Consider the following 26,744-nt stretch of genomic DNA (forward strand, 5'->3'; position numbering starts at 1 on the left):
TGTATTTGTATAAACAGGAAAAGAGGCGTTTGCCATTCTGATTTATTTCAATGCTTTTACATGTAGAAAATATACTTTAAATACATAAAAACTAGGAAATGTTTTGCTTTTAAAAAATACTATCAACTTTGTAAGTGAGCACATAGCTGTGATGCAGGTCTCTGACCTATGGCAAGCTGACTCAAATGTTTGTGGTGTAACACCCCTCATCAGAGCAAGCACGGACACATGAGTTCCTTTTCCTCAAATCCCATCCTGCTGACTCAGCTCCAAGTGGGACACACGGCCTCTCACTCAAGCTCCAATCCCAGCTGGATACAGGCACCTTCCCAGTCACAGTTTGGAAGCACATAAGGAAACCAGCATTCCAACTCCACAAGGAACATTATTCATGGTGTTCAAATCGTCTCACTATCTTTGCACTCTCTTTTTTCAGTTCCTCAATGTGAGCATTTAGGCACTCCAGGATGTGCTGGGATCTCACTTCTTCATCTTCCAGGTATCGTGCAGCAATGGATCCCACAGAAGCTGTAGGCAAGGGGCACTAAAGGGAAACAAAGGGATTATCAGGCATTCCTTCGTTCCAAGTTTTGGCCAGAAACACCACTGATCTGCAAAGCACACCACTGAACATGCTCCTAGAGGCTCATTTCCATCTTAGTGGGCAGACTAAGCACTCAGATCTCCCATTTGTATCACAGGACACGTCCCTCCCAACAGCCAGCAATGATTGCAGCACAAGGCCAACACTGCCAAAAAATCACTACTAAAAAATCAGAGCTAGGGAAGATCACTACAGAATATCAAGGAGTTTGCCCTGGGTGCTGCTGCAATATCATTCTGCTCCTTGTCTCCATAAAAATCCCAATGGGAGCACCTCAGAGTTTGGGTCCAGGGAAGGAAAAGCACTGCCAGACTGGGTTTTTTTACCACATATTCCTCACTGGGAAAATCTCTGCTTTCTTTCATACACCTCCTCTTCTGCCCCAAAGTAACAGGCTCCTGGTACAATCCCACAGGCAAGTACAGGCCAAACTCCCATTGCAGCTCACAGAACAGCACTTCAGTCCAGCCAGCAATGGTCAACAAACTACTCCAGATTCTTTCCTTTACAGTCAACAACTATTCCTGCTCCTCACATCACTTACCCACAAGTTATTAACTTACAAAAACAACACTGTAAACCAGGCTTAATGTACAAGTTGATGAAGAGAAGCCTCGTGCACAGGGGCTGGCACGTGAACTATTAAGGTTACTAAGGGGCTGCTTTCCATTACAGACAAGTTGTCTCTGTCTTGGCAAGAGAAAAGAACTGGTTATTTCCAAATCCTGGAGTCTCGTGGTTTTCAGGTTTTGTCAACAGCCAGGAACAAAGGGAAACAGAAAAGGCTACAGACAACAAGCAAATCTCTCCCACCCCACTACTGCCTACTGATAAGGGTTCTGCTCTCTCAGTGCTGAAGGAATTGATTTAAAGACACTGGAGCCTGACCCAGTCAATACCAGAAGAAATATCTGCATTTCCTTAAAAATCTTAATTCTACCTCTCAGAATAAAAAGCAGCCCATTCTCTTCTATTAAACATCAAGCCCTAGAGCTTCTCAGACCCTGAAGTGGAACTTTTCACACTTTGGGTCCAATCTTGCAACCTGAAGAGTTTCCATTTACAATACTACAGTTCCCTAAGTTCCCAGCCCTGTTTTCTGGGTATGTGCACAAGCTATTTTAGTCTTGAAAAATCAAGACCTGTTCTTGGTCATAAACTTCATCAAAGACCTGACAAGCCTCCACTTATCTGGGCATTAGCCTTTGAGCCTCTTCTCTGGACTACAAAAAGATAGCCAATAGTTTAATAGTTGTCACTGCTACCAAAGCAAAAACAGAGGAGAAACTGCTCTGAGCACTGCTAGGGCAACACATCTGGAGCAAGGACCAGTGCTCAGCATTCTCCCCTCCCTAAACATGACAGGAAGAAGTGATTCAGTGCAAATTTTCTATATCTTGGTCAAGTGCTTCAGCAACTGAGCTGAGGTAGGACAGAGAAAGTGCTAACACTGCTCCTGATGAAAAAAGTACCATCAGCAAGTGGGAGAAAGAGCAGGCTCCCCTTGTGCAGTGAAGCAGGGATTTCAGGCTTTGTCATCTGCAAGCATAAGCAGCTTTAAGTTCAGTGTGCTGACTGCTGCAGCCTGTTTGAAAAGGGGTAAAACTCACCCTGTGCTTTACAGATGTGCAGCAACCAGCCACCCAGAGCCTGTGAAATACTGACATACTCAGCACTCCACATCCACTCTGAGCCTCTACTACAGGCCCAAGCCAAAAGCTGAAGCAGAGTTCTGAGAGGACAGGAGCAGATCCTGCTACACACTGAGGTACAGCACCATGAGCTCCTGGAATTAACTTAGCAAGCACACAAACACAAAGCTCTTCTCCAAGGGGTTCTGAAGAGCCTCTATATGGATGCTCCTGGCCAAGTCTTACCCATCCAGCAGTGGCTTTCCTTCCCTGTTTAACATTTGATTTACTTAGAGGATCACACACAATATGCAGTTAGGTCATGCATTCAAATGCCCATCCCCTTTTGCCAGATAAGAACCCAGCTCTATTTTCAGCTGTTGAGCAGCAAGTAGCTCCTGTACACTGCTTACCAAAAACAGAGATTCTCTGTGATGATTTAAGGCAGGCTGCTTAGATGCTTCATCTGCAAGATCTTTGTTTTCATGCACCTCATGAAGCACAGACTCCATTCCCAGCCAGGCACGTGGCTCCCTGCAGTTCTTGCTGCTGCTCTGGGAGGGTGGCTCACCCATCTCAGGGGTCACAGTTCCTGTTTCAGCAGCCCCAAACCTTTGGGAGTCCCTGTGATGATGCTGAGCAGTCCTGTCAGGCTGCAGATGTGTCCTCCCTGTGTGCTCATCCTGCTTGTGCTGTGCTTCCCTGGAAGGCAGGTTTGAGCAAGAACTGAGTTTGTCTCTTAGCAGCTGAACTCCAGCAAAAACTCACACAGAGGCAACAATTAACATAGATGTTACTAACAGCCCTGGCAATCCAGACTTGTTTCCATAGCACTTCCAGACACACATTCAGTCAGTCCCTGTGGAATTCTCTCTCTCTCTTCTGCTACTGTAGATACCAAAACCCACAGCCTGCACATCCTAGCACAGCAACAGAAAGGAACACAGCTGCCTGGGCCACATCTAATCCTGTCACCAAAAACAGCACAGACTGCTGCTCCAGAGAGAGGCAAAGGCAGACAAAAGACTAACACTGCTGGCTTTGCAGAACACAAACCAGCTGGGACTCAGAGCTCCTGCACTACTTAAGGCATAAAGGCAGATTCCCACCCAGTCGTTGTGTTCTCCCAGACACATGATGCACTGGAAAGACACCCAGCATGCCACTAAACCCCACACACCCCCTGCTCCCCCTCATCCTGAGGAAGCAGCATCCCTGGGGTCACTCACCTGTGCTGTACATCCCTGGGCTCTCTGCCTTGCCCCTGCTGAGCCCTGCCCTCAGGTTCACCTGGGCACACGTGTGCAGTGACCCCCAGTTTCGCCCTGGTCTCTGCCAGGTCCTTCCGCAGCTGCTGGTTCTCAGCTATCAATTTCTGCAGCTCAGCAGTGTAGTCCTCCCTGAGTGCTCTCAGGCTGCCATCAGCCCCCTAACAGACAGAGAAAGTCAGAAGTTCTGGTTTGCAAGACACCACAGTCACATCCAGAGCAAAGGCCAGCAAGAGATTCCTTAAGGCATATCCCCTAACCTCATTTTGACTGGCAAAACCTTCAAGACTTTCCGAGGAGAAAATTAATTATAGATATGCCTTATTGGGCCTGCATCCAGACTCACTGTGCTGATCTGCCTGGGATGGTCAGTCTCTCCAACCACTGGATTCCTTTTAAAACAGGAAAACATGGACCTAGGATAGTTCAGATGGACCTGCCTCTGGCCTTTCTGAAACTCTGAACAACTTGCTTCTTCCTATCATCTTCTTTTTACTAGGCCAGGTGGGTATAATTTCCACTGCTTCTATCCCTGTGATATTCCCACTTGCTTTTTGCCAATTCTATTAAATTTAGATGCTTAATTAATTCTCATCAGCTCAGTATCTAAGGCCTTTCCAAGTGTGCATTAGGACTGCCAGGCCAAGATCCAGCTCCTGTGCCTTGGGGCTGTGGGGCTTTTTTTTAAGGAAGATTTCCTGCTTTTCACACTGCTGCCACATTTTTGGGAATTCACACAGGCAAAAGCCACCAGGCACTTTTCAAGCAGAAAGTAATGGGCCTTGGGTTATTTCAGTTTCAAACCAGCCCTCCAGAAAGCTGTGTTTTTAATCCATCTCACCAGCCACAAGCTTCTGTTCAGTACTTTCCCAGGAACTTGGCACATTTGATAATCATCCCAAACTAATATTAAGAGGTGAGTATTTTCTTCCCACAGATCTAATGGGATAAAACATACTCTCTGACATATTCTCATGAGGTTCTCAGCTGTCTGAATCCAGCCCTTGCTCCCTACAGGGAAGCAGCCATTCTGCTTAAGCTGAGATAGAACTTGCAAACCATCCACTTCTTCCTTCACAAATGAGTCAACTAGTTATTTCTGCCAAAGCTGCACCTCTGCCATGCAGGTTCCTCTTCTCCCCTCTGCCTCAGGAGTTTTGGAGGTTTTGCTGAGCTGCAGGAGCCCACCACAGGGTCTCTTCCAAGAACACTGCCCCAACACATCCAGCCCATATTCCCAGTCTGCATCCTACTCATGGAAAGGAGCAGTGAAAGGCTCCTCCCTGCTGAAAGGCTCCTCACCAGGGGAGAACACCCTCTCACCCCAAGCATTTCAAGGGCCAGAGCAGTTACAGCTCTCAGACAGGTCAAAAGGACATCACAGGGTGAGAATTAAAAGTTTGAGGTAAGCTGGCTTAAAATGGAAGTGTAATGAAAGGTACTAAAAATGTGGGCCAAAGCCCGTGGAGAAGACATGGAAATTATGGCTGCTTCTGCAGTTCTCCTTACCACTCTCTGACTGAACAAATGCTTGATATTTCTGCACCTTATTTCCTCTCAAATTGCGTCTTTTGCTTGTGTTTAAAGTTTACTGAGCTCTGTCCCCCATTTGAGAGGCCAGGGCAAAGACTCTGACTATTCCCAGGCAGGTACACAAGGCTAGCCCCTTCCCAGCTCCTAGTCCTCAATACCTTCATACCTTCAGCTTACCACACTCTGTTTTTTCCAGAATCTCTGAGAGATGACGGTTTTCCAGTCTCAGGGTTTCCAGCTGGACCAGAAGTACCTGAGGAGACAAAGGCAAACAACAAGCTCAGAAAAAGAACACAATGCATGCCCACAACACCCTCAGCTTCTGTACAGAGGCTAAAGATAGAAAGAAACTACTAATGTAGCTAAAAACCAGGATGGTGTTTCAAGCCTTCAGATCCCTTAAACAGATAGCATAAGAGTCTTGTGCCTTTTTTACCCTGTGTTCCACTGCTTTCCTCTCTGCCCTTTCAATCTCTGCTCTGAGCTGCTGCTCCAGGTCCGAGGTGGAGCCGCTTGCTGATGCAATGGTGATGTCTCGCTGCTGCAGCTCCTGGGTCAGCCTGGAGATCTCCCTTTTCATCCTCTCCAGCTCACTGCTGTGCATTTGTTCAGCCTGAGAGAGCTGGTCTTTCAGCTGGAGGAAGAGATGCACACATCACCCATGAGCTTTTAAAACATGTTTCAGCTAAAAAAGCAAAAGTACTGCCCATGGGAATATGAAATCTCAGTCCTGGAAAATAAAAAAGCTCCATGTAACAAACCCTCTGTGCTTGTCCTTCCTGATTGAAATCCACCTCATCCTAATCCCTTCCCACACCACACACTGCCAACTGGAAAGAAGTTTCATGCCATGAGGTACTTGAGAAAACCCACAATTTATCAAACCAACAGCCTCTTCAGCTCATCATTCAACTTCTGTAGCCAAAGCCAGAGAGCCAAAGGTTCACCGTGACTGGGGAAGCACAGTAACTCTTGGATAATACAACCCTGCAATTTGCCACTCTGCCTTCCTGAGGTATTTGAAGATACAATTTAAAGATGGTAACTTTAAATAGCTCAAGCTGTCTTTTTCTTCCAGGAATTAATTTGCCCTAAGTCTTTTGAATCAATATTAGAGTTGAATCAATGTTAGCTCATAGCAACTAAAGCTTCCCATGGCAAGTTTCCACCAGCCAGCCTTGCACAGGGTAAAAATACATCTCTTTGTTTTCATAACTCTATGTGATGACCACTAGGCCCTGCATGATGAAAGAATAATCATTCCCTATTTACTTTCCACATGACAGGCATGATTTTATTTTCAGTCCATTCAATCTCATTTATCTCTTTTCCAGTTTGCTAAGTCCTATTCCATTCAGCTGTTGCTTGTATAAAAACCACTCCATCCTTTATGGCCATCTTTTTCCATACCTTATCTTGGTTTATTCAATGCTTTTTGAGGTGGCAGACCTGCACCACATACAATATGCTGGTAGGCACACTTTATATTTATTCAGTGGCACGACAGACCAACAGCAGCATAATTCCTTCCCCAGGACTCCATTCCATTAGTCAGAAATATAAACCACCCAAACACACAGGATTTTTCTGAGAATTACAAGCATTTTAGAAAATTGAACCAGATGATCTCTGCCTACCCATGTAAATACTGTTCACATGGTGATTTATCTCTATGTCACCTCAATGCCTCCCAAGTATATAAAACAGAAACAGCCTTCATAAATCTCTCCCTCCTCCCCAGCAGCCTGTGGGAGATTCATTTACTGTGTGGCTGTTTAGATGTGTAACCAAGCACACATCTCTGGCAAGATCTGCACCTCTGTATGTTCAGAATAAAGGATGAAGGATTTCCACACAAGTGAGGTTTTTCACTCAGGTTCAATGAGGCTTCCACTCTACCAGGCTCCAGTGAAAGCTCTCACATGAGCTGATGCAGACCATTATGAAGAGCCAAGCTGGTGGAGGGCTTGCCCCCCTTGGGTGCTCAGAGCTCTGGGGTGAGCCCCTCATGGCAAGTGAGCTGCTCCATTCCTCCCAGCCCCTGCCCTCATGCCCAGCTATCCAGCCTGAAACACATAAAGGAACCAGGACACATTTGAAGTCCTGCCTCAAGTGGGACAGGACATATTACAGCAAACTCACTCTTTCTCTGCTCTTCACCCTGTTGGGAGCCTGTATTAGGCTTAAACTCATGATTCCAGACCTAAATAATTTTGCACATTTGCCCCTCCAGCAGTAATTCAAGTATCTCCACAGTGTACAGGTGTACTGGGGGAGGCCCAGGAGATGCTCACAGAGCCAGCTTCAGACACCTGCAGACAGGAGTCCTCTCAACCCTTGCTCTGCCAGGTGTGCTCCTTACCTGCAGCAGGGCCCTGCCTGCCAGCAGCCCTGCCCTGCTGCCACTGCTGAGCCACTGGCACACAGGGATCAGCTCACCCCACCAGTGCCATCCCACTCCTCAGGAACAAAGCCAAGTCACCTTTTTAATCTCTGCCCTTGACTCAGTCTGGTCTTCTTCCAGGGACTGCAGCTCTTTGATATTCTCCCCCAGCTCCTCGCTCAGCTGCACACACCTGGCATTTGAAGACACCAGGCTGGGTGCCAAATGCAAAAGTATAGATTAGAATAACCCAAGGAGGAGGAAATGGTCAGAGAAGCTTTGATCTTCCAGGCAGTCCTTTATGTCCATTACAACAGAAACTGAACTCAGCCTACAAGTTTCTTACCGATCCCCTGGGTTGGTTTTCCAAAATCATTTCACAAGAGATCAGGAAGCTCATCTAACAGATAACAGTTGTTTCTTGCTTGTTTATTTACAAACTAAGATTACAAAATTTATATGTAAACACAAGTCTGAAAACCACAAACTTGGAGAGGAATCATAGAATCACAAAATGCTTTGGGTTAGGAGGGACCCTAAAGCTCCCCCCCATACCATTTGTTCCACCCCCTACCATGGGCAGGGACACCTTCAACTGACCAGGTTGTCTCACCCCCCTATCCAGCCTGATCTTGAACACCTTTACAGACAGGGAGTCCCCAATCTCTTTGGACAGATTTGTTTATAATCCTCACTTCACAGGAAGCTCTGGATCTGGTTCCAACCAGCTGCCTAACAAAGACTCCTTAGCCTTATGTGAGGGAAGGTGCTCAGCCTAAGCAAGCTGGAGCCCTGAGAACACCCACCATGTGCAGAGAAAGGCAGCCAACCAATTAGCAAAGCAGTCACTGTTACCCTGCAAAATGAATAGCACTTGGTTTCTTTGGCCCTTTGATATTTAAAACAAGCCTCTAAAAATCACTGGTTAACTTGATGAACACAATTAGGTGCTGTGCTATTATCCAGGACTACTTGCACTTGCAGAAGGAGCAAGCAGAGGGTTACCTGTTCTCAAGACGAGTCACCTCTGACTGCAAGTGCTGTTCCTTCTTCTGGGCAACATCCAGCTGCAGCAGCACCTGCTCCAGCTCCAGCCCTGCAGAGGACAATGGCTTCCCTTGCAAGCGCTCCTCCAAGGCCCTGCACAGAAACAGCAGCTTTAATCCAGCACAGAAACATGTCTGAGTTCATTGGCACAGGGAACATAACTGCTGTTTTCCTGGAGTTCTCTGAAAATCAAACAGCACCTAAAAGCAGGTGACCACTGTGTGCAGTGTGAGTAAGCAAACACAGCAGCTGCATGACAGCCCCTGCTTGAGTTAAGGCTGACTGAAAAAGACTACATTTTATATTGATGTTGGCCTCCCTGGTAGGTGACCAACATCCAAACCTCCTGACACACCAGAACCCAACAGCCTCTGCACATTGCCAGGGCAGAAGGCTAACATGATTTTGTCACAGATGTAGTTACCTCACCAAGCCCCAACCAGTGAGAACTTTCACCTAGGTTAATAAGCATGTTATCAAACCCTGAAAGGCCTCCAGCACTTGGCTGAAAATGCCTGGGAGAGACACCCTCAAAAATCCTGCACTGCCTCCAGAAACCCAGCTGGGGAAAGTGGATTCCCTCCATGCTCTTCACTGATTATCTGCTAATTCCAAAAGCAATGCAAATTGAAAAATGCTGCAAGGCAGCACAGTGCTTGTGATAAACTGCAGTGCACTATGGTAAATACAACTAATACAGATCCAGCTGCATGAAAATGCTGCTACTGTCCTCAGTGAGAAACCTGGAACATGGATCTGGATTGAAGAGCCAAAGTACCAGCAAGGCACAGATGCTACCTGATGAGGAGTTCTTTTGTGTGAAGAGTTTCAGTCATCCTGTCCAGCTGTTTCTGTAACTGCTCCTGGTGCAGTTTCGAGCTGTTAATGAAATCTTCTTGAGACTGCAAGGTGGCTTTCAGTTCCATCTTCTCATCCTGCAGCACCTGCACAGGAGGCAGAAGGAATGACTGCAGCAAGATGGACCAAACCAGGTAGTTGCAATGTGACAAGAGGTTGATCAGATTTTTTAGGACCCTTTGAAATACTGCAGAGCAGCACATGCCTACAAAGCCAATTTTAATGCCAATCAGGAACCCACCACTTCAGACCCCATTTCTCAAGAGTTCCTCCACTGACCTCTAACATTGTCTTGGACTCCCTTAATTCCTCTTCAACTCTGTGCTGATCTTCCAGAATGACGCGGTTGTCCTCACTGAGGCCATCCACCCTCATGCTGAGCCTCTCCACCTCGCGCTCGTTGGCACTGATGGTGTCCCTGGCCCTCTCCAGCCGGCTGCTCAAGTGCTGGATTTCCGAGCGGCTCGCCAGCTCCACCGAGTCCAGCATCTGCTTCCGACTGGCCAGCTGCGTCTGCAACAGCAAGCACCTGCTAGGGCTAAACTGCAAAACACCAAAACTCTGAACAGCAAGCACCTGCTTGAGCTAAACTGCAAAACACCAAAATTCTGCAGCAGCAAGCCTGCAGAGCTAACGCAAAACCCAATTCTGCAGAGCAAGCCTGCAAGCAAACTGCAAAACACCAAAACTCTGCAACAGCAAGCACCTGCCAGAGCTAAACTGCAAAACACCAAAACTCTGAACAGCAAGCCCCTGCCAGAGCTAAACTGCAAAACACCAAAACTCTGAACAGCAAGCACCTGCCAGAGCTAAACTGCAAAACACCAAAACTCTGAACAGCAAGCCCCTGCCAGAGCTAAACTGCAAAACACCAAAATTCTGCAGCAGCAAGCACCTGCTAGAGCTAAACTGCAAAATCACCAAAATTCTACCAAAGCTAAGTCAACACAGCTACTGATTTCTTGTGTAATGAGCCACATTCTCATTCTCTACGATACCGTCAGGGAATTAGGGAGAGTATTGTTCCAGGGTTACACAATGGATAAAACTTTCCAAGGCAAACAGAAGTAAAAAATAAAATGAAAAAAGAGGGGGCCCTTTGATTCCAAAAGCAGTTCAGAGAGAATCTGGAAAATGAGAATCTGAAATCACTCCAGCTGCCCGAGTATGATTTGTCTATGCCAAAGCCTCCTGCTATTTTTTGCTCATGAGCACAAGGCTACACCAGGACTAATGGCTGCAGGTAAGAAAGTTTGTAAACCAAACAGAGCAGAGATTACCCAACCATTAATTCCACACCAGGACAGAAAGCAGCTCAGGGTGCACAACTGCAAAGCCACAACCACCAAATAGCCCCAAAACAAATCAGTTGTAACAGCCAATTTGCTTTGCTCTCTGCAGTAAATACCTGGTTCCAGCAGCTTGGGGGAGTGCTCATTTTGAATTTTTCAGTGTTCTAATGGCAGACAAAAAAGTTACAAGGAATGTATGAGTAGCAGACAATATCTGCTCTATAATTTATAGGCACAATACTTTATTTCATAGCATTTCTTTCCACACAGCTAGCTGGTGAAATTTAACAAGCCAGCTTTCACATAAACTTCTAGGAACATTCACTTCATGTAGTCCCTTATTGTATAAAATCTTTGAATTTTTAAAGGTTCAAACAAAATATTTGAGCAGTCCTATCCTCCCAGTTTCAAAGAGTAGCAATGCCTGCCAGCTTGAGAAGCATCACATGCCTTGATTTACACAAACTGTAAGAACTGCTCATTTGCAAGGCCATGGTATAGTTTTGATTACAGCCCTATTATTATTATTATTATTAAAACAGTCATGACAGAAAAGGTAATCAAGAGGGCCAAGAGTTTAAAGCAGAGCCTTTCTTCACCCAAAAAGCCAGAGTATCAGACTGCCTGAACACTTATTTCTGCATTAAGAAAACATTAAAGCTGTCTCTCATTTCCAGCCACACAATATCCAGGCCAGCAGAGAATTCCAGGTTTTTAGGAAAGGCTGACTTTAAAGGCTGCAGCTGTTCCAGAAGGTGGTCTGTACTGGGGAAAATTCCAGGCTTCCCTAAGCTGCTCTGGAAGAGCTGAGGGGAAGCCAGATGAAAGGAGAGAGAGGGGAAGTACTCCATAGTCATAGATCTCAGCTTGATCTTGCGCTAGAAAGACAACTAAGCACATAAAATGCACAAAAACATCCAAGGCAAAAAATTTAGCATTTCCAGGCTGGGCTTTTCAAAGTAATTGAGGATTCAGGCAGTCTTTTCACAGTACCTGTGCACCTAAGGCACCTATGCAGCTCTGGGAAAACCTCCCCAGCCTCCTGGCTTTCTGCTGCACAGTAAGACAAGTTCCTCTGTGCCCCAGTGTCCCAGCCTGAGCTCCAAGGACACATCTGTTCCCAAACAATTGAGCTATCAACGACACACAGACAGCAGAGCAGCAAGACCTTCTGCTCAAGGACTCTCTCTGCATTTGTAGATCTCCTGGTGTCAGCCTCTCACAAAGCCCCTGTCAGAGCCAGCTTCAATCCTGTCATCACAGTCTCCCTCCTTGCAGGAGCTTCCACTCAAGAGCAACTCAGGAGCCCCATTAAGGCAAAGTCCCCAGCAAGAGCTTCTTATCAGTGTCTGCTGTGATTGTGTCTGTGTGACTTCACAGCTGTGCTCTAGGTCAATTCATCTTGCTCTGCTGCAGCACCAGTAATTCACTGAGCCATCAGCTTTGCAGAACAGCAGCCCCACTACTTCTTGCCTTTGAGAGACCTAAAAAAAGGGGTGAGGGGGCTGAAAACTGCTTCAGTACTCTATGGAAGTCTCTGCTGTAGGGGAAGACTGTGTTCCAACAGTACCCTCTGAGCTGGACCCACAAGGTAAGTATCTACCTGCTGGCAGGTACACAGCTTTCAAGAAGACAGCATGATGTAACATTTTAAAGTGTCATATGCTGTGGTCTCTGCCTCTCAGGGAAATCTGGATCCTACTCTCTTCTCTGCTAACCAGAGTGATGGCAGGGAGAGCTGCACAAGGTTTATCTAATCTCTGATGACAGACTCCAGATCTTTTTTCCACACAGCACTCGTACAAGCAAACCTTATTCCGCCAGAACATTAAAAGTCACTTCAATGGCACTCTGAACTGGATGGGAGCCTAGAGATTTCATTAGCCTCTCCCTCCCTGCCACAAACAAAGCAGAAACTTCCAGCACATGTTAATTGTACCTGCATGAGCTCGGAGTGCTCTGCCAGAGCCTTGCGCTGCGCCTCCAGCGATGCCACCTGCTGCTGGTACTGCAGGCGCTGCTTCTCCCAGTCAAGTGATTTCTGCCGGAACTCCTGCAAGGACAGCAGGGGTGGCTCGGAGCAGTACATCCCCCTCCAGTTCACATCCATGTTTGCCTTCTCTCCCCACCATATCCTCACACCCTTCCCCCAGCAGGGAAACCATTAGCCAGTCACCTGATCCAGCAGCTCAGCAGTGCAGAGCCCTCACACACCGGGCTCGCTGCACTCCCTCCCCACCCGAGGTAAAGCTCACAAACGTTAAGTGCCAAAACATTCATGGCTGATTTCATGGCTTTGCTGTCAGGGGTTTAACAATTCAGACTGGCTTTAGCTTCCAAAACATGCTGCTATTGAAATCACCAAGATGACAAGAATTAAATACAGAATTTGACTGCTAATCTCCGCTCCAGAAATTGGGCACTACATCAGTCAGATGTGTGTTGTTACCACATCTCTCAGGAGGAGAAAACTGAGTGGGGTTGAGCTCAGCAGAGCAGAAAGATTAGAAGATGAGACAGGGTTGAGAAGAAGTTTGACATGTAGCTCCCTCCTCCTCAAAGAAGTGAGAATACAACCTCCCCACACTGGGATTCATTCCATTCACATAATTAGTTACTCTTCCAGTACCTCCTTCTTTTTATTTAGTCCAAGGGTAAGAACAGCATTAAGGTTTATGCAGTGCAGTCAGAGGCCCCAGCACATGAAACTGCCTTTATCACACATGCAGTTGAGAAGAGCTGCACCTGGAGAGTGGATGGGCAGTGCTCCTTAAGCAGGACTCACAGTCCACTTCCTAGTGGACTGTGCAGTCACCAGTGAAGCCCAGTAAGGCAGTTAATACATACCAGCTGGTCAGCACTTGCTTTTTCACCACATACCTCCAGCTTCCTGGTCAGTCGGCTCAATTCAAACTTGTCCTCCTCTTGTCCTTTGTTAGCTTCTCCTCTGCTCCTTGTTTTTTTCTTCTGCAGCTTCTCATAGCTCCTCCTCAGCCGGGACAACTGCAGGATACAGTGAAAGAGACAGCTTTGCTCAAGGCCCCAAGGCAAGAATTAAACAGCCCTTTGAAAGTGGTTCACACAAACAATGCCCTCATCAAGGCCACACAGCTCCCAAGTGAAGGCTTCTATTTGGATAATGAGTCTTTTATTCCAACAGCACAGCAAAACACACGAGTTGTATGAGAGTAGCAAGATGCCACTGAAGTCATGACATCAGCAGCTTTAACTAAAGCTCTGTCTTACCATAATTAAAGCATGACTGAAATATTGATCAGATGGAGGTTCACAGGCAGCTGTCAATGCAGCAAGAACTCAGCATCCCCCTCTCTACAGGTGGTTCCCAGCCCCAGGAAGAGCCAGCAGCACCTGTGGCTGATCTGCTCACCCACAGGAGCACACCCACCACACCACACACGGGTAAATCTTGTGTGATCAAAACACATTTGTGCAGCTCAGGTGGGAACTGGAACTCTCCTGCTTAGTGGGAGAAGGAAGGTTTGAGAATTGCCATTACCCATAATATCAACACCACTTCATCTGTCATTTTCTGCTTAGATACACAGTGTATTTTACAATGAGTGGAGAATGCCAACGGAAAATATCACTCCTACGCCTGCTGCTAGGATGCTGAAGTTGTATCAGAAGCAGGAATGAGGAAAAAACTCTTGACATTTAAATGACCCTCCGTGCAAATAATCACTTGCAACTTGCAGAGAATTTTTCATATGATGAGCTCCTCCCTACTTAACTATTAAATAAAAGGCTTCCAAATAGCCACATGAATTTGAAAAGCCATCACAGCTGTTTTACTGATGGACAAAGCTAAGCCCATGGATGAACAAAAGGACCATGAGAAGAAAAAATATCTGATTCAAGACCTGATGCATTCAGAAGTTTGGTGTGTTCAGTGGGAACAGACAGATGTTCAGGCTTAGAGTTAATACCAACATCTTTTGCCAAACATATCAGGAGATAAGAGGTTTATTCCTTCAACAGTCTCAGTAAGTTAGACACTGTACCTGTAATTGCACTGGAAATGGTGGTAAACAGAGACAGAAATAATTTCCCCAAACAGTACTAAGAACAGAAGACTGAGGAATATTGGAGCTCAATGTCATCAGCATTAATACTGTGTAGGTAAAATACCCACAAAATGCAATTTAGGCCAAAACACACAGGCTGTATTTCAGCCACAGCAATTTAGGCTGATCTGCCAATGTACCTCAGCTTTGCTCTGCAGCTTATCCACAATTCCAGTGAGAACAGCCAGCGAATGAAGCCTGTTAGTCATATGGAATAGTGAGGTGTTTTTAAATGAGAAAAGATGCCTTCTGTCATCAGAGCAGAGACTACCAAATTAATTTCACTTATGGCTTACAGTGAGCAGGAACTAGGCCCAGCCCTCCAGAGAAAACAGGTCAGTGCTCTATGAGCTGCTCATGCCAGTTCACTCCCTGCTACTGGCAAGTGCAGACAGGCAAGGAGTTCAGGCATAAATCTGGAATGCTGTTGTACCACCTGCAGGACAGGTATCACCTTGCACTGAGCAAGAGGCTTTGAGATGGAAGCTCTGATATTACTGTCAAACAGCATTTTCTACATACACTTGGTTTTTATAAAAGGAATTAAGACTAATATTCCTTGAGAGTACAAAATCCCTGCTAAAGTCATCAGTGTTAACAAAGGCAAAAAGATGAGACCACACACCACCGTTATTTCCTGATCTCACACAAGCCAGGCCAGTTACATCCTCACCCTTTTTGAATTTCAGAAATGCTGAAAGAGCAAACTGCTGCTGCCTGTACCTGTGGCAGCTCCAGCACCAGCACTGTGGTGACTGGGGTGGGCAAACAAAGGACATTCTTGCAGTGAACTTCTGCAGATGTCCAACATATAAAAACATTTCTGCTCCAACAGTTCTCTGTCTGTCACCAAGTTCCTCCAAATCGCAAAAAACATGCCAATTGAGCCATACAAATGTCACTTTATCTATGCTCAATGCTCTTTTGGCTAAGCACACAAACACTAACAGAGTGGGCAGTTTTAAAACTACAGCATGAAAACAAAAACAATGACACAAAGTAATTGATCCATCATCAACTGGGAACTAGAAACCAAACTTCTCTTTTTGCAACTCACCTCCTCCTGGAACTTCTTCAGCTGTTGTTCATACTCTCTAACCATGTCCTGCTTGGATTTTTCCACATCCTCAACCTGGCGGCGCAGCATGCCAACCTGAACAAAGGGATAAAAAGCAAATAAATACAACAGAAGTAGGCTTTGTTGCCAGTAGATACATGGATATTTCAGTGGGACCCTTCATTATGAAATAGATGGAGGCTGTGCCTAAGTCTTTGGCAGGCTGGGGCCACAACTGTTTCTGTTGTGGTCTCTTGTTTTAAGCCAGTTTCTGGATTTCACTCCTGGGGACAAAGCTGACGTATTTGGCTTGTGCCTACTTCTATCCAGTATTTTCATGAACTCATCACAAATATGCATTATGATTTCAAGCCATCTACCATGAGAAAAGTTGGCCATGTCATCATCTTACTATGCTCAGAGAAAGGAGAGAATTCTAATAGCAAGGAAAAAGTAAGAAAAGGGGTTTTGCAGCTCATAGGAAAGACTTCCCTGACACTGATTCAACTGCTCCCGACACTCATTCTTCTCCCTTTTTTTTCCTCCCAACCACAACCTGAGTGGTCACAAGCCAACAAATTAAAATTAAAAGAAAACCCAAAGAAAATTCATATGACTAAACCAAAAGCATGAATATACTCCAGCAGTGATTTCAGACATACTTTACAGTTCAGTTTGAAATCCATGTTTGCTTTTGGTGGTAAGAGACATTTCAAGTGTCTTGAGAAAACAAAATTGATAATAACAACAATAACCTATATAATAAAAATCATCATTCTTGCAAATTAAATTCTGTGGCTCACCTGCACCTTATGGTCCACATCCTGCACAAAAACTTCACTTACTAATAATTTTCCACCAATACAGATTTTTTTTTTTTTTGCACTTCCCTCAGGCTTTCATTTAAAGATCACAAAACCAGAGCTCTGTAAAAAAGCCCATGGAGAGTTTCCCAGCAATATCTTGGTGTAGTTCATAGTAGGAAATGGTTTTCTTGGTGTAGTTTATATAGTAGGAAATGGGTTTTGTCTACCAATGACTGCAGGTTGCTGGGCTGTCCATTACAGCTGTAGCCAGAAAAAGTGCCCCTGGGCTCTCTCTAATAACTCTAACAGTTCAATATGTGGACTTCCACCAACCCTAGGGGAGTGGATCACTTGCCTTGGATTGAGTTATGAACCAGACACCTTGTTCCAACAGGTCCTTTAAAAATTCTATTCCTGATTTCCTGATTCTAACAGGTAAAACACACTGCTGACTCCAACCAAAAAATAGTAATGAAACCAAGGTACCTCCTTTTGTTTTTCCTGCAGAGCTGCCTTGGCAGAGGCAAGTTCCTGCTCCCGAGCACTCAGACAAGCTTCCAAAGCCTGTGTCTGCCCTTCCCATTCGGATTTCTTGTGAGCCACCATGATGTCGATCTGCTTCATCAGCTCCTGCAGCTCGGCCTCACAGGAGGTCAGGAACCCACCACTGGAGGGGAGACAGCCTGGAGTTAAAGCAGGTCCCACCCAACATGTCCAGTGTCCCAAACCAACAAAGGCAGCAGAACTGACTGGCACCAAGGCACCAACTCTGCACACACAGTGCTTTGAACTCTCTTCAAATGAGCTCACACAGAAGAGAATCAGTGAATCATTAAGGCCAGAAAAGACCTTCAAGATCATCAAGTCCAACATTTTACCCAATACCATCCATTCTCACTAAACCACATCACTTCACACTTGGGCATTCAGCCTTTTGCCTTGGGTACTAGACATCATGTAAGTAAACCAAAGTGTGTTTAATTCATATTTTGTATTGCCTTAACTGCTCTCCAGGCAGTGGCATTTTATAGCAGGTTTCAGTCACCAGAGGAATCTTACAGCCAAGCTATGAGCTCCCAAAAACAGAAGTTTATCACAAATGCAGACAAACCCTGTAGCAGAGGGGGCTGGATGACAACATGATAATGAAGAATCAAACCCTCACAATCCATTGGGGAGCACAAGCTCCCTAGCGATGCCCAGATTTCTAATTTGGTGCAGTAATTATTGAAGCCAATTCAAGTAACTCCTCTAAAACTTCCCAGCTGCCAAGACAGGGACAATATTAAGGTTTGCCAGACATAGCCCTAGAGGGTGGTGAACTCCATAATGATCTCTACCCCTTTAATTTGCCTGTCAGAGGGAAGAACTGAAAAGAAATGGAAATCAATAGGTTAAGGGATAGAAATTTCTCTGTTCCCCCAGGGCATATGCACACTTCATTACTTGGCACTTTTTCTATAGGAAAAGAAATACTTCTTAAAGGAGCCAAAATCAGTCACATTTGAAGTTCACCCTGTCCTGTGAGTTAACCAAAAATTAGCAGCTATTATGCAGAGCAGGAACATTTCCTTCACAGCATCTGCTAATATGTAGCAAATTCTAAATTCGATTTCTGCAACCAGCTCTCTACAGAAGATACAGTATCAAATAAATTTGTGTCACATTCTCAAGGATGACTAGGAAAATGGCACCAGTGACTTTTGCTTCACGGTTGTTTAACACATAAAGCATTTTGTTCTGTTATTGTCACTACAGTCTCTCTCGGGGATTGAAAAGTCTAGAGACTCTCACCTCAGACAGAGCATTATGGATTCACTCAGAGCTGAGTGGGACTCTGCAGTTTCAACACAAGCAGGAAATAATCAGATGTTTTCAGTGAAATCAGATAACAAAGTCACATCTCATTAACCTTGCAAGGCTGTTACAAAATAAATATTTATTCTCAACTCTATTTACTGCTGCTCCTGATGTTGGACAGTAAGAATAGTTTACATCAACAACTGAGAAAAAAGAGGCTGAGGTTTCAGGAAGATGTACAATTAAATTTCTGACAATTAAGACTATAAGCAGGGATTAGTGCAGAGCCAGCTGCCCCAGTGACTTCACTTCTGCAGCAGCTGAAGGCCACTGCACACTTACACCAGAGGATTTATTCTGAGTAAAAGGCAAGGTTAATACCTAAATCATTTGGTATGACTGCTGTGTACAGTTGCATACATACCTTCCCCGCCCACCTCTTTGCATTCCTTCCAGCAAAGTCTCCATCATGAATCCTGGTGGCTTCAGTACTAGGCAAGTACAGGAAAGCAGTGGTCACCCATGGCAATGCACAAACCAGGCTGCTTCTCCATCCAGCTGCAGGAAAAGTGGAAGCACACAAAGCAGAGAAGTCAAAAAACATACAAGGAGCATGCAATTACAGGAGAAGAAAACAATGGCACCTTCATGAACTTACAGCCAAATAGAGGAAAACAGATTTTTCTACCAAAAAAGTATAGTCAATGCTATCATCCAGCACTACCAAATTGCAGTGATATAACAGGTGATCCAGCAAATTCAGAGAGGAGCAATGAGAATCTGCACTTGTGTGAACTCAACACAGAGGGACTGGTAGATCTCCTGGGAGCACCAGCCTGTGGAGAAATAGGAACATTCAGGCTCCAAAGGGGCCAGACGGAGATCCACCTCTGTCAGGGAAGTTTGTCACTTCAGAGAGAAAACACCAGAGAGTAGCAGTAAGAATTCATCCATAAATTACATATTTTCCAGGCCTCTGTTACAGACTAGGTTAAAGAGACCATGCAGGTTACCACCACCCTCAGAACACACTGGTTGTTCATATGGTTGTGTTAAGAAAACACAAACTCCTTAAAATTTCCTCTTAAATTATGCCTTAAATTATGAAAATAAGTTGGACAGCTTTACAGTAGCAGTACATTGCTTCAGTTATAAATTACACCTTTTAAGTAACAAACACATGCATACTCAAATAAATTTCACATCTTGGTGAAAATGAGAAGGGTTTACATTAAAATCAAAAATAGGGAATTAGAAGTTGCCATGAAGCAGGAATTTATTTCAATGCCTCCTTCATGAAACTGCATCTAACACAAAAATGGTTAAACTTGTCCAGAGCTATTAACACAAACTTCTGTTTCCAAAATCTACACACTTTCCAAGTACTGAAGATGAATCCTTCCACCATCTTTCCTCTAAGATAAATATGGCATTATTAAGCAATCAGCAAAAGGGGAGCAGGTCACAGCAAGGGAGACTTTCACAAATGCAGGGTCAGCTTTGCTCTCTTTCCCAAAGAATCTTCTATCGTGCTCCTACAGCACTTTAAAACACAATTCAGGGATTAAAACCTGTCCTTGGGAGCTGTGTTTTAAACCACAAGCATATAAAAAATGCACAGAAGAAAATCCTATCCCTATTCTGACAGTGTTTTGTCTGTCTTTGGTCCTGTTTGTGCTTAGCAAAACTCAATCAGTATGCAGAACAACCTCGTGGTTCTGCTGAGGGCAGGGTGCTGAGAAGAGCAGATGAGCAGATCCCCTGAGCTGCTGACAGCATTCCAAGAGCTCTCCAGGTGGCAACAGCAGACATGAGACAGTAGCAGCTCTCCTCTTTCATTCTAATCACACCTACACAGAATCAATTTTCAGTGGGCAGAGAGATGAGGAGACAACAGCATAGAATTCCAGAACAGTTTGGGCTGGAAGGGACCTTAAAGCCATGTCATGCCAAACCCCTGCCATGGGCAGGGGCACCTTTCACTAGCCCAGGTTGCTCCAAGCCCTGTCCCACCTGGCCTTGGACACTTCCGTGGAAGGGACAGCTCTGTGCTTCTACCTTACCACCCTCACAGCCTGCCAGCTTTGCTAACTTTGCTGGAATACCCAGATTTTGGGAAAAGCCTTAAATTCAGACACCTCTAGCCAGTTGTATGCTACATAAGGTTTGCTGACTTAGTATTAAATTTTGACCTCTCCTATTTGCAAGTTGCAATGTGCAAGTTACAGGCACCTGAGTAAAGACCCACAAGATGAAACAATCTCCTTCATTAACTAGAGCTGAAGCAAGAAGAGCTGGCTGGTCACTTCTGAAAGTGAAGAAAATTGAAGTATTTGAAAATAAAAAAAAAGAAAAGCCCAAAACAAGACAACACATTTAAAAATAAACAAGGTTTAACATCCCAGCTCAAGGCAGAATTGTAGCAGAGTTAAGTGGAGAGAACTTTACAATACGCAGGAGGACTTAAGAAGAGTGCCCATGAGACACGACTGGGATTAGTTCGTATTTAAAAACACAGAAAGATGCGATCTCCAAGCGCTGCTGGAAGCATGCTTCCAATGAACACAACAGGAGCAGAAACCTCCCACAGGCGATACCACAGGCGAGCTCCACTCGCCAGCGGCAGGAACGCCACCTGCGGCAGGAGCCCGGGGCGAACCGCCCCTCGCAGGGCGAGAATCCCAGAGTCACTGAGCTTGGAAAAGTGCTCTGAGACCATCAGGTCCAATCTGTGACCGATCCCCACTTTGTCACCCAGCCCAGCGCAATGAGTGCCGCGTCCAAGACCAGATCACCCTTCTGTGAAGGAATTCCTCCTGATGTCCAAGCCAAGCCTGCCCTGGGTAGCTTACGTCTGTGAAGGGGCCGGGGCCAGCGTGCCCGGGCAGTGCTCCCCGCCCCAGCCCCCGGAGATGCCTCCGGCAGGCGTTCCCCACTCCCGCCGTGCCGAGCCGCTCCCGGCCGAGCCCTTACAGCGCCTGCCCCGCACCTGCCCGGGGCCCTTCCAGCGCCGCGCCCCGAGAGCAGCCCCGAGCCCCCGGGCCGAGCTCCGCTCCGGGCTGCCCGACACCCCAGCTCTGGCTGCGTGGCCGACCGCCCTCCTCCCTTCCTTGCTTGTTTCCTTCCTTCCTGCCTGACCTCCTTGCTTCCTTCCCTTCCTCCTTCCCGCCTTTCCCACCCCGGCAGCGGGCACGGCCCGGCCCCGCGGCGGCAGCGTTGAGCATGCGCTGGGGCAGCGCCTGCGCAGCGCCGGCCCCGGAGATGGGCAGGGTAGGGCGGGCAGGGGAGCGCGGCGATACCGGGGGGACACCGGGGGCACACGGGCGGGCACGGAGCCGCGGTGGCCGGGAGACACAGGGATCGCAGCGCGCCGCGGCTGGGATGCGCTCAGCCCAGTGCCCATCGCCGCCCCCATCGCGGCTCCGGCAGCCGGCGAGTGCCAGGCCTGGCGAGTGTCAGTTCTCCCATCATGCCCGCCAGGATCGGGCCGCCTGCTGCTGCTGCCCCGCAGGATCACACCGGGGCGAGGGCCTGGGGTGGCCCTTCCAGGAGGGCAGAGTACAATGAAACACCTTGGAGTAATTGTAGGAGTGAAAGATAGGTCTCGTTTTGCTTCTGTTTCACCGGTTTCGCGGACTTCAGGCTGGGGCAGAATTCTGGGTACCTTCAAGTCCTTTGTTGTGACTGTCCCAGACATGTGAAGGAGTCGGTAAGGCACGGCACTGGTCAGGGGCTGTAAGCCAGCAGTCAGCAAAGGGTCCTGAGCAGTTCTAGGTGCTCAGATTCACTCAAATTAGACGTCTAAAAGTCAGTCAGTAGATATAAACATGTGTAAATATAATCAATAATAACCACACGGTTTTATAAATTCATCTCTGATGCATATCAATCTGCAATTCACTCTGATAGAGTTCTTTTCAGATGAAGTTGTTCTCTGTGGTTATAACCCCTTTTTGAGTGGATTAGGGAAATCAAAGTACTCCTTTTAAGTTTAAACTTCATATGGATTGCATCAAAACTGGAGCATAGTCCAGACTGCAGCTCCTTGGCTGGGGATATTGTTAAAACAGCATCTGCTTTGTGTCACAGATTTAGCTGCTCTCCCCCCCATGCTGTGAGGATGGACAGCGAGGTGCAGAGGGATGGCAGGATCCTGGATCTGATCGATGATGCGTGGAGGGAAGATAAATTGCCCTACGAGGACGTGGCCATCCCTCTGGTAGGTGAATTGTTACTTATCAATCTGAGTTAAGGCTGCTGCTTTCATCCCAGTCCCTTCCAAGAAAAGGCACACAGTGTTGCTTGTGGTGCAGCTAATTTGTACAAAAGGCTCCTGGATCTGACTCCTTCCTTGCTCTTTATGCCAGTCATTCCTGAGTGCATGAGGACATGGATGCTTCTGTCCCTTGTCCCCTGAGCAGTTGCTGAATCTTTTCAGAACTGTAGTGCCCTTCCCATTGCACTGTCCTGGGTTTGGCATCAGGGAGAACTAGAATGATCCTTTCTCTCTGCATCCCTTTTTTGTTCCTGGTGTTTGAGGTAGTTTCCCGGTTGGTTTGGAGAGCAGAGGATCAGTCTCCCACTGACAGTTTCAGTCTTGGTTACACTTTATTTCCACTTCCTGCAACGCCATTAAAAGAAGCTGAGACATTTTCATACATGTTTCAAAGCAGTCTTTCCCAGATACAGTGTTGCTGTTGGCAGTTCCAGGACAGCAGTGAAGGACTGGCAGGTGCAGCACGACTCTTGCCCGTGGTGCTGTGCCCAAGGCATTGCACCTCTCTTTTCATCCAGCTGCAAGGCTGGAGAGGGGCAGCAGGGGAAAAGCTACTGCTGATCCCACAGAGCCCAGAGCTGAAGCTTCAGATCTCCCACACTGACACTTTCCTTGGCATTTTGAAACTTCCAGGGAAGTTAGGGGTAGCTGAGCACTTTCTCTTCCCTTTTTCTCTCTGGTACACAAGCTTTACCCCAGCTAGCACAGATAAAGGAGCCATGGAGATTGTGGGGTGCTGGTTTCTTTCAGTAGAGAGATATTTCCAAATTTGTGACATGGTTCAAGCTTCAGCCCTGCCACCACTGGCTTTTCAGAGAGAGCGAGGAGCAGCTGCCCAACTCAAAATCCATATGTCCAGCACACATTTTCCTGCCAAGATTTGGGCTTGAGGGAAGCATCTTGCAGAAGCATAATTCTCAGCTAAAAGAGCCCAAACCCTCCTTTGCTTGGGATAACCTTTATTAGGCAAGCTGAGTATCATAAACAGGTTCCTTGTTGACAAGTGCCTTCACCCTGAGTCCAGACATTACTGTTTGTTCCCTTAGAGCCATCTTGTGATGGCTTACAGTCACATACAGACAACAGCCTCAGAAAAGCAAGCCTCACCAACTACCCATAGAAAGAAAGGCCTGGCTGTGGATATAAAGATCCCCAGAGATGGGATTGGTTCTGATCACACAGGAAAACCAGCATGGATTCATGGGGGACTTACTCAGGGACATTGCAAAGGAGCAACCAGAATGGCTGTGAAAGTGGTATTTGAGCCTGTCCTGAGAGTCTGCTCCAGTGCTCACTCAAGACATTTCTGGGAACTCAAATGGGTTTGAATCATTCATTGTTTTCAAAGCTGAAACATTTTATTTAGCTCATGCTGGCATTTCCAGAGATCTAGAACTCTGAATTCCTGCCCAAATGGTATCTGGCAGAATAGCACACACTCAGTGTGACTACACCAATACAGCAAGACAGAGAACAAGTAATAAAAGGAAGGAAAATGAAATCTCAGTTAAACTTTCCTTCCCCTTACTGTGCTGTGAGCAGCTCTGTGGCACACCTGGCAGGAGGTTCTGGCTTCTGCTGTTGATCCAGCACAGCTACACCTGAGTCCAGCATGAGGACAGGAAGGACTTCTCACCTGCCTGAAAGTAACATTTTACAGAACCAGTTGTCTGCAGTATTTGTATTCTTGGCAACAGCAGAAGCAGCACATTGCAAACAAACAATGGAATAATTGCATTGTACTGTTATTTACTTACTTTGCATTTGCTGTACATTCTCCCTCACTGTGTGTGCAGTCTGAGTGTATAGCAAGGCCCCAGGGTCCTGGAAAACAATTTACCTTTCAGATTAAGCACCACATTCAAATGAAAAGAATACTGTTCATGATGGGGTTCAGCAATATTTTTAAGTGGATCAGTATGTATGATATTTATTGTTCAGATGTACCCTCTGGTCTCGTTTGTGGGGTTTTGTATCTATCCATACAAATCATAACAACCTGCTGCTTGCAGGAAGGGTATGACATCTGGAATCCATTCTACCTGTGCTTTGTTCTCAGAATGAGCTCCCTGAACCAGAGCAAGACAACGGTGGCACCACTGAGTCTGTGAAAGAGCAAGAAATGAAGTGGACAGATTTGGCTCTCCAGTATCTCCATGAAAATGTTCCACCCACAGGAAATTAGTGAATCAGAGGGATTTCACACAGTGGATGCATAAATGCAACATAAAAATACTTTTTGGCTGACCATTGCTGTCATAAGCTGCACTAAGGAGGAAACAACATTCTGGAAACTTTCAGATTCCAACAGTGGTTCTGCTCACAATGAAGAGTTTAAAATGCTTCTTTCTTGAATGTGAAATAACAGAGGCTCTGACATCTCAGAGCCAAGTGCAAAATGTTCCATGCTTATAAGATAATTTCATGTTTTCTGTTAATTTGTTCTTAAGTTAGTGCCAATTCTGATATGTTTTCTACACGATTAAAAAGTTTTTACTGTCTCAAGTCATTGCAATTGATTTCAAAGCTCACAGTGGGATTATTGTCTAGAGTTCAGTGTACAAAACCCAAATAGCTGTGAGTTGTTGCCATCTTTAACAAGTGTGTGGCTGAGGCAGGTGTGAAAGGTTGGGCAGCAGAATCCAGAGCAGGGAGTAACCTGTAAGCACTTGAATTCCTGCTCTCAGGATCTGATGGTGATGGTGAACAGCATTTCCAGTGCTGACATCCTGGGAATGTTTGCCAATGTGTACAGTGAACAGACAGTCTAATCTATGCTGAAATGGTGGTTACTCAAAATCATGGTGTTCCAAGAGATGGTTGAGAGTTCCAAGGAAGAACCTGCCTGTTCCACTGCAGGGCCTCTTGACGTGTGAGCCACTCGGATGAGCAACCTCAGATGGGAAATTAAAATTTAAAAAAAGTGATGGGAAAAAGAAATGAGGAGGGCTTAGCTTCAGGCAACAAATTGGTACCTCTTTTTGTGCTGAGAAAAAGGCAAAGCCCTCAAGGACCTTATTTTATCTCTGATTCTCAGATGCCTTTTGCAACAGGTAAAAGCCTTCTGTTCTTCGTGTTTCACTGTTGGACCAATTCCGTCTCACCATTGGCAGAACTTCTTGCTAAGGGAAAATATTTTGACAGAGTTTAGGATTACTGGTAGAGGTGAGAAAGGAGCTGGAAGGAAAACAATGTTTAAATTATATTCTTTTGTCAGTGCAGCAGAAGAAGCACTGTCCTGGAGCTTCCAGATCCACAAATGTTATTTGGTGTCTTTTTTCAAAGTTTATCATCATCTTCAAAATAACAAGCCCCAACTTTTGCCTGGGTGATTATCAAATGGGATCACAGCATGGTACATGTTCAGTGAGACTCAGATTGCTGAGCTGCTAGAGGCTGAAGAGCTCAAGGTGCTTGTGAAAGAATCGTGCTGGACACATGCTCTGCCTCAAGTGTGATTCATGCTTGCACACACTTGTCTGAAGGAAAAGGAGCTGCAGACAGCAGGAAGAGTTAAGGATTAACCTGAGAATTAGCAAAGTCATAAAGCTTAATAAGTACAGCATGGACCAAAGAACCAGCTATGCTGCTGGGAGCTCTTGGGAGCTCTTATAGTTCAGCTCCTCATTGGATCATCACCAAGGGAAAGAAAGCAGAGCCTGGGCTTAATTAGGTATTTCTAATCCACCCCACACTCCCTTTCCCTGGCCTATGTTAGAAGAATTTGCTAAGAAAACACCAAGCAAAACAACCACCCTACTTCTACCCAGCAGCCATCCCTGCTCCCTCCCTTCTCATCCCTTTACAAACTCCCCACCACCCTCATTTTCCCAATGTTGCCATTATACCTTCCAGCTCCAATTTCAGACTTCCTTTCCTGCCCCTGATAGTTGTCTTTCCTTGGCAATCTCCTTTCTCCCATTCAGCAAAAAAAAGCCTTCCTTACTTGAATTAGAGCTGAATTTCTGAGGTTCCAGGAGGTCTGTGAGAAAATGTAGGAATGCCAGTTGTATGAGTGTTATCCAAGACAGCAGTTGCTTGGGAGCCCCCTGGAGAGCCAGACCCCTTGAAGTGGTACTTTCCCTTTGTCACAACACAGTGCTG

General features: G+C 46.0%; 2 protein-coding genes across 7 annotated transcripts; one reads left to right on the top strand and one right to left on the bottom strand.

Annotated features, from left to right (window-relative positions):
* CEP63 (centrosomal protein 63) lies at window positions 1-21,575 on the bottom strand. 6 transcript variants are annotated; one of them, XM_064721028.1, is made up of 16 exons: window positions 21,503-21,572; window positions 18,789-18,922; window positions 17,051-17,231; window positions 15,759-15,854; window positions 13,497-13,619; window positions 12,556-12,669; window positions 10,733-10,780; window positions 9,604-9,837; window positions 9,265-9,410; window positions 8,425-8,559; window positions 7,519-7,633; window positions 5,473-5,670; window positions 5,203-5,289; window positions 3,465-3,664; window positions 2,649-2,937; window positions 2-544 (listed from the first exon to the last, which is right to left on the bottom strand). In XM_064721028.1, the coding sequence occupies exons 2-16, from the start codon at window positions 18,833-18,835 to the stop codon at window positions 386-388; spliced, it is 2,172 nt and encodes a 723-aa protein (XP_064577098.1). In that variant the 5' UTR covers window positions 18,836-18,922; window positions 21,503-21,572; the 3' UTR covers window positions 2-385. The 6 variants fall into 6 exon arrangements, with proteins under 6 accessions (XP_064577104.1, XP_064577098.1, XP_064577100.1 ...); XM_064721030.1 differs by lacking the exon at window positions 21,503-21,572 and adding an exon at window positions 21,354-21,484; XM_064721031.1 differs by lacking the exon at window positions 21,503-21,572 and adding an exon at window positions 21,338-21,475.
* Window positions 21,532-25,145, top strand: ANAPC13 (anaphase promoting complex subunit 13). Its single transcript, XM_064721036.1, has 3 exons — window positions 21,532-21,634; window positions 22,454-22,583; window positions 24,700-25,145. The coding sequence occupies exons 2-3, from the start codon at window positions 22,485-22,487 to the stop codon at window positions 24,823-24,825; spliced, it is 225 nt and encodes a 74-aa protein (XP_064577106.1). The 5' UTR covers window positions 21,532-21,634; window positions 22,454-22,484; the 3' UTR covers window positions 24,826-25,145.
* The last annotated feature ends 1,599 nt before the right edge of the window (window positions 25,146-26,744 follow it).

Source organism: Zonotrichia leucophrys, chromosome 9, assembly GCF_028769735.1.
Source record: "Zonotrichia leucophrys gambelii isolate GWCS_2022_RI chromosome 9, RI_Zleu_2.0, whole genome shotgun sequence".
NCBI lineage: Eukaryota > Metazoa > Chordata > Aves > Passeriformes > Passerellidae > Zonotrichia > Zonotrichia leucophrys.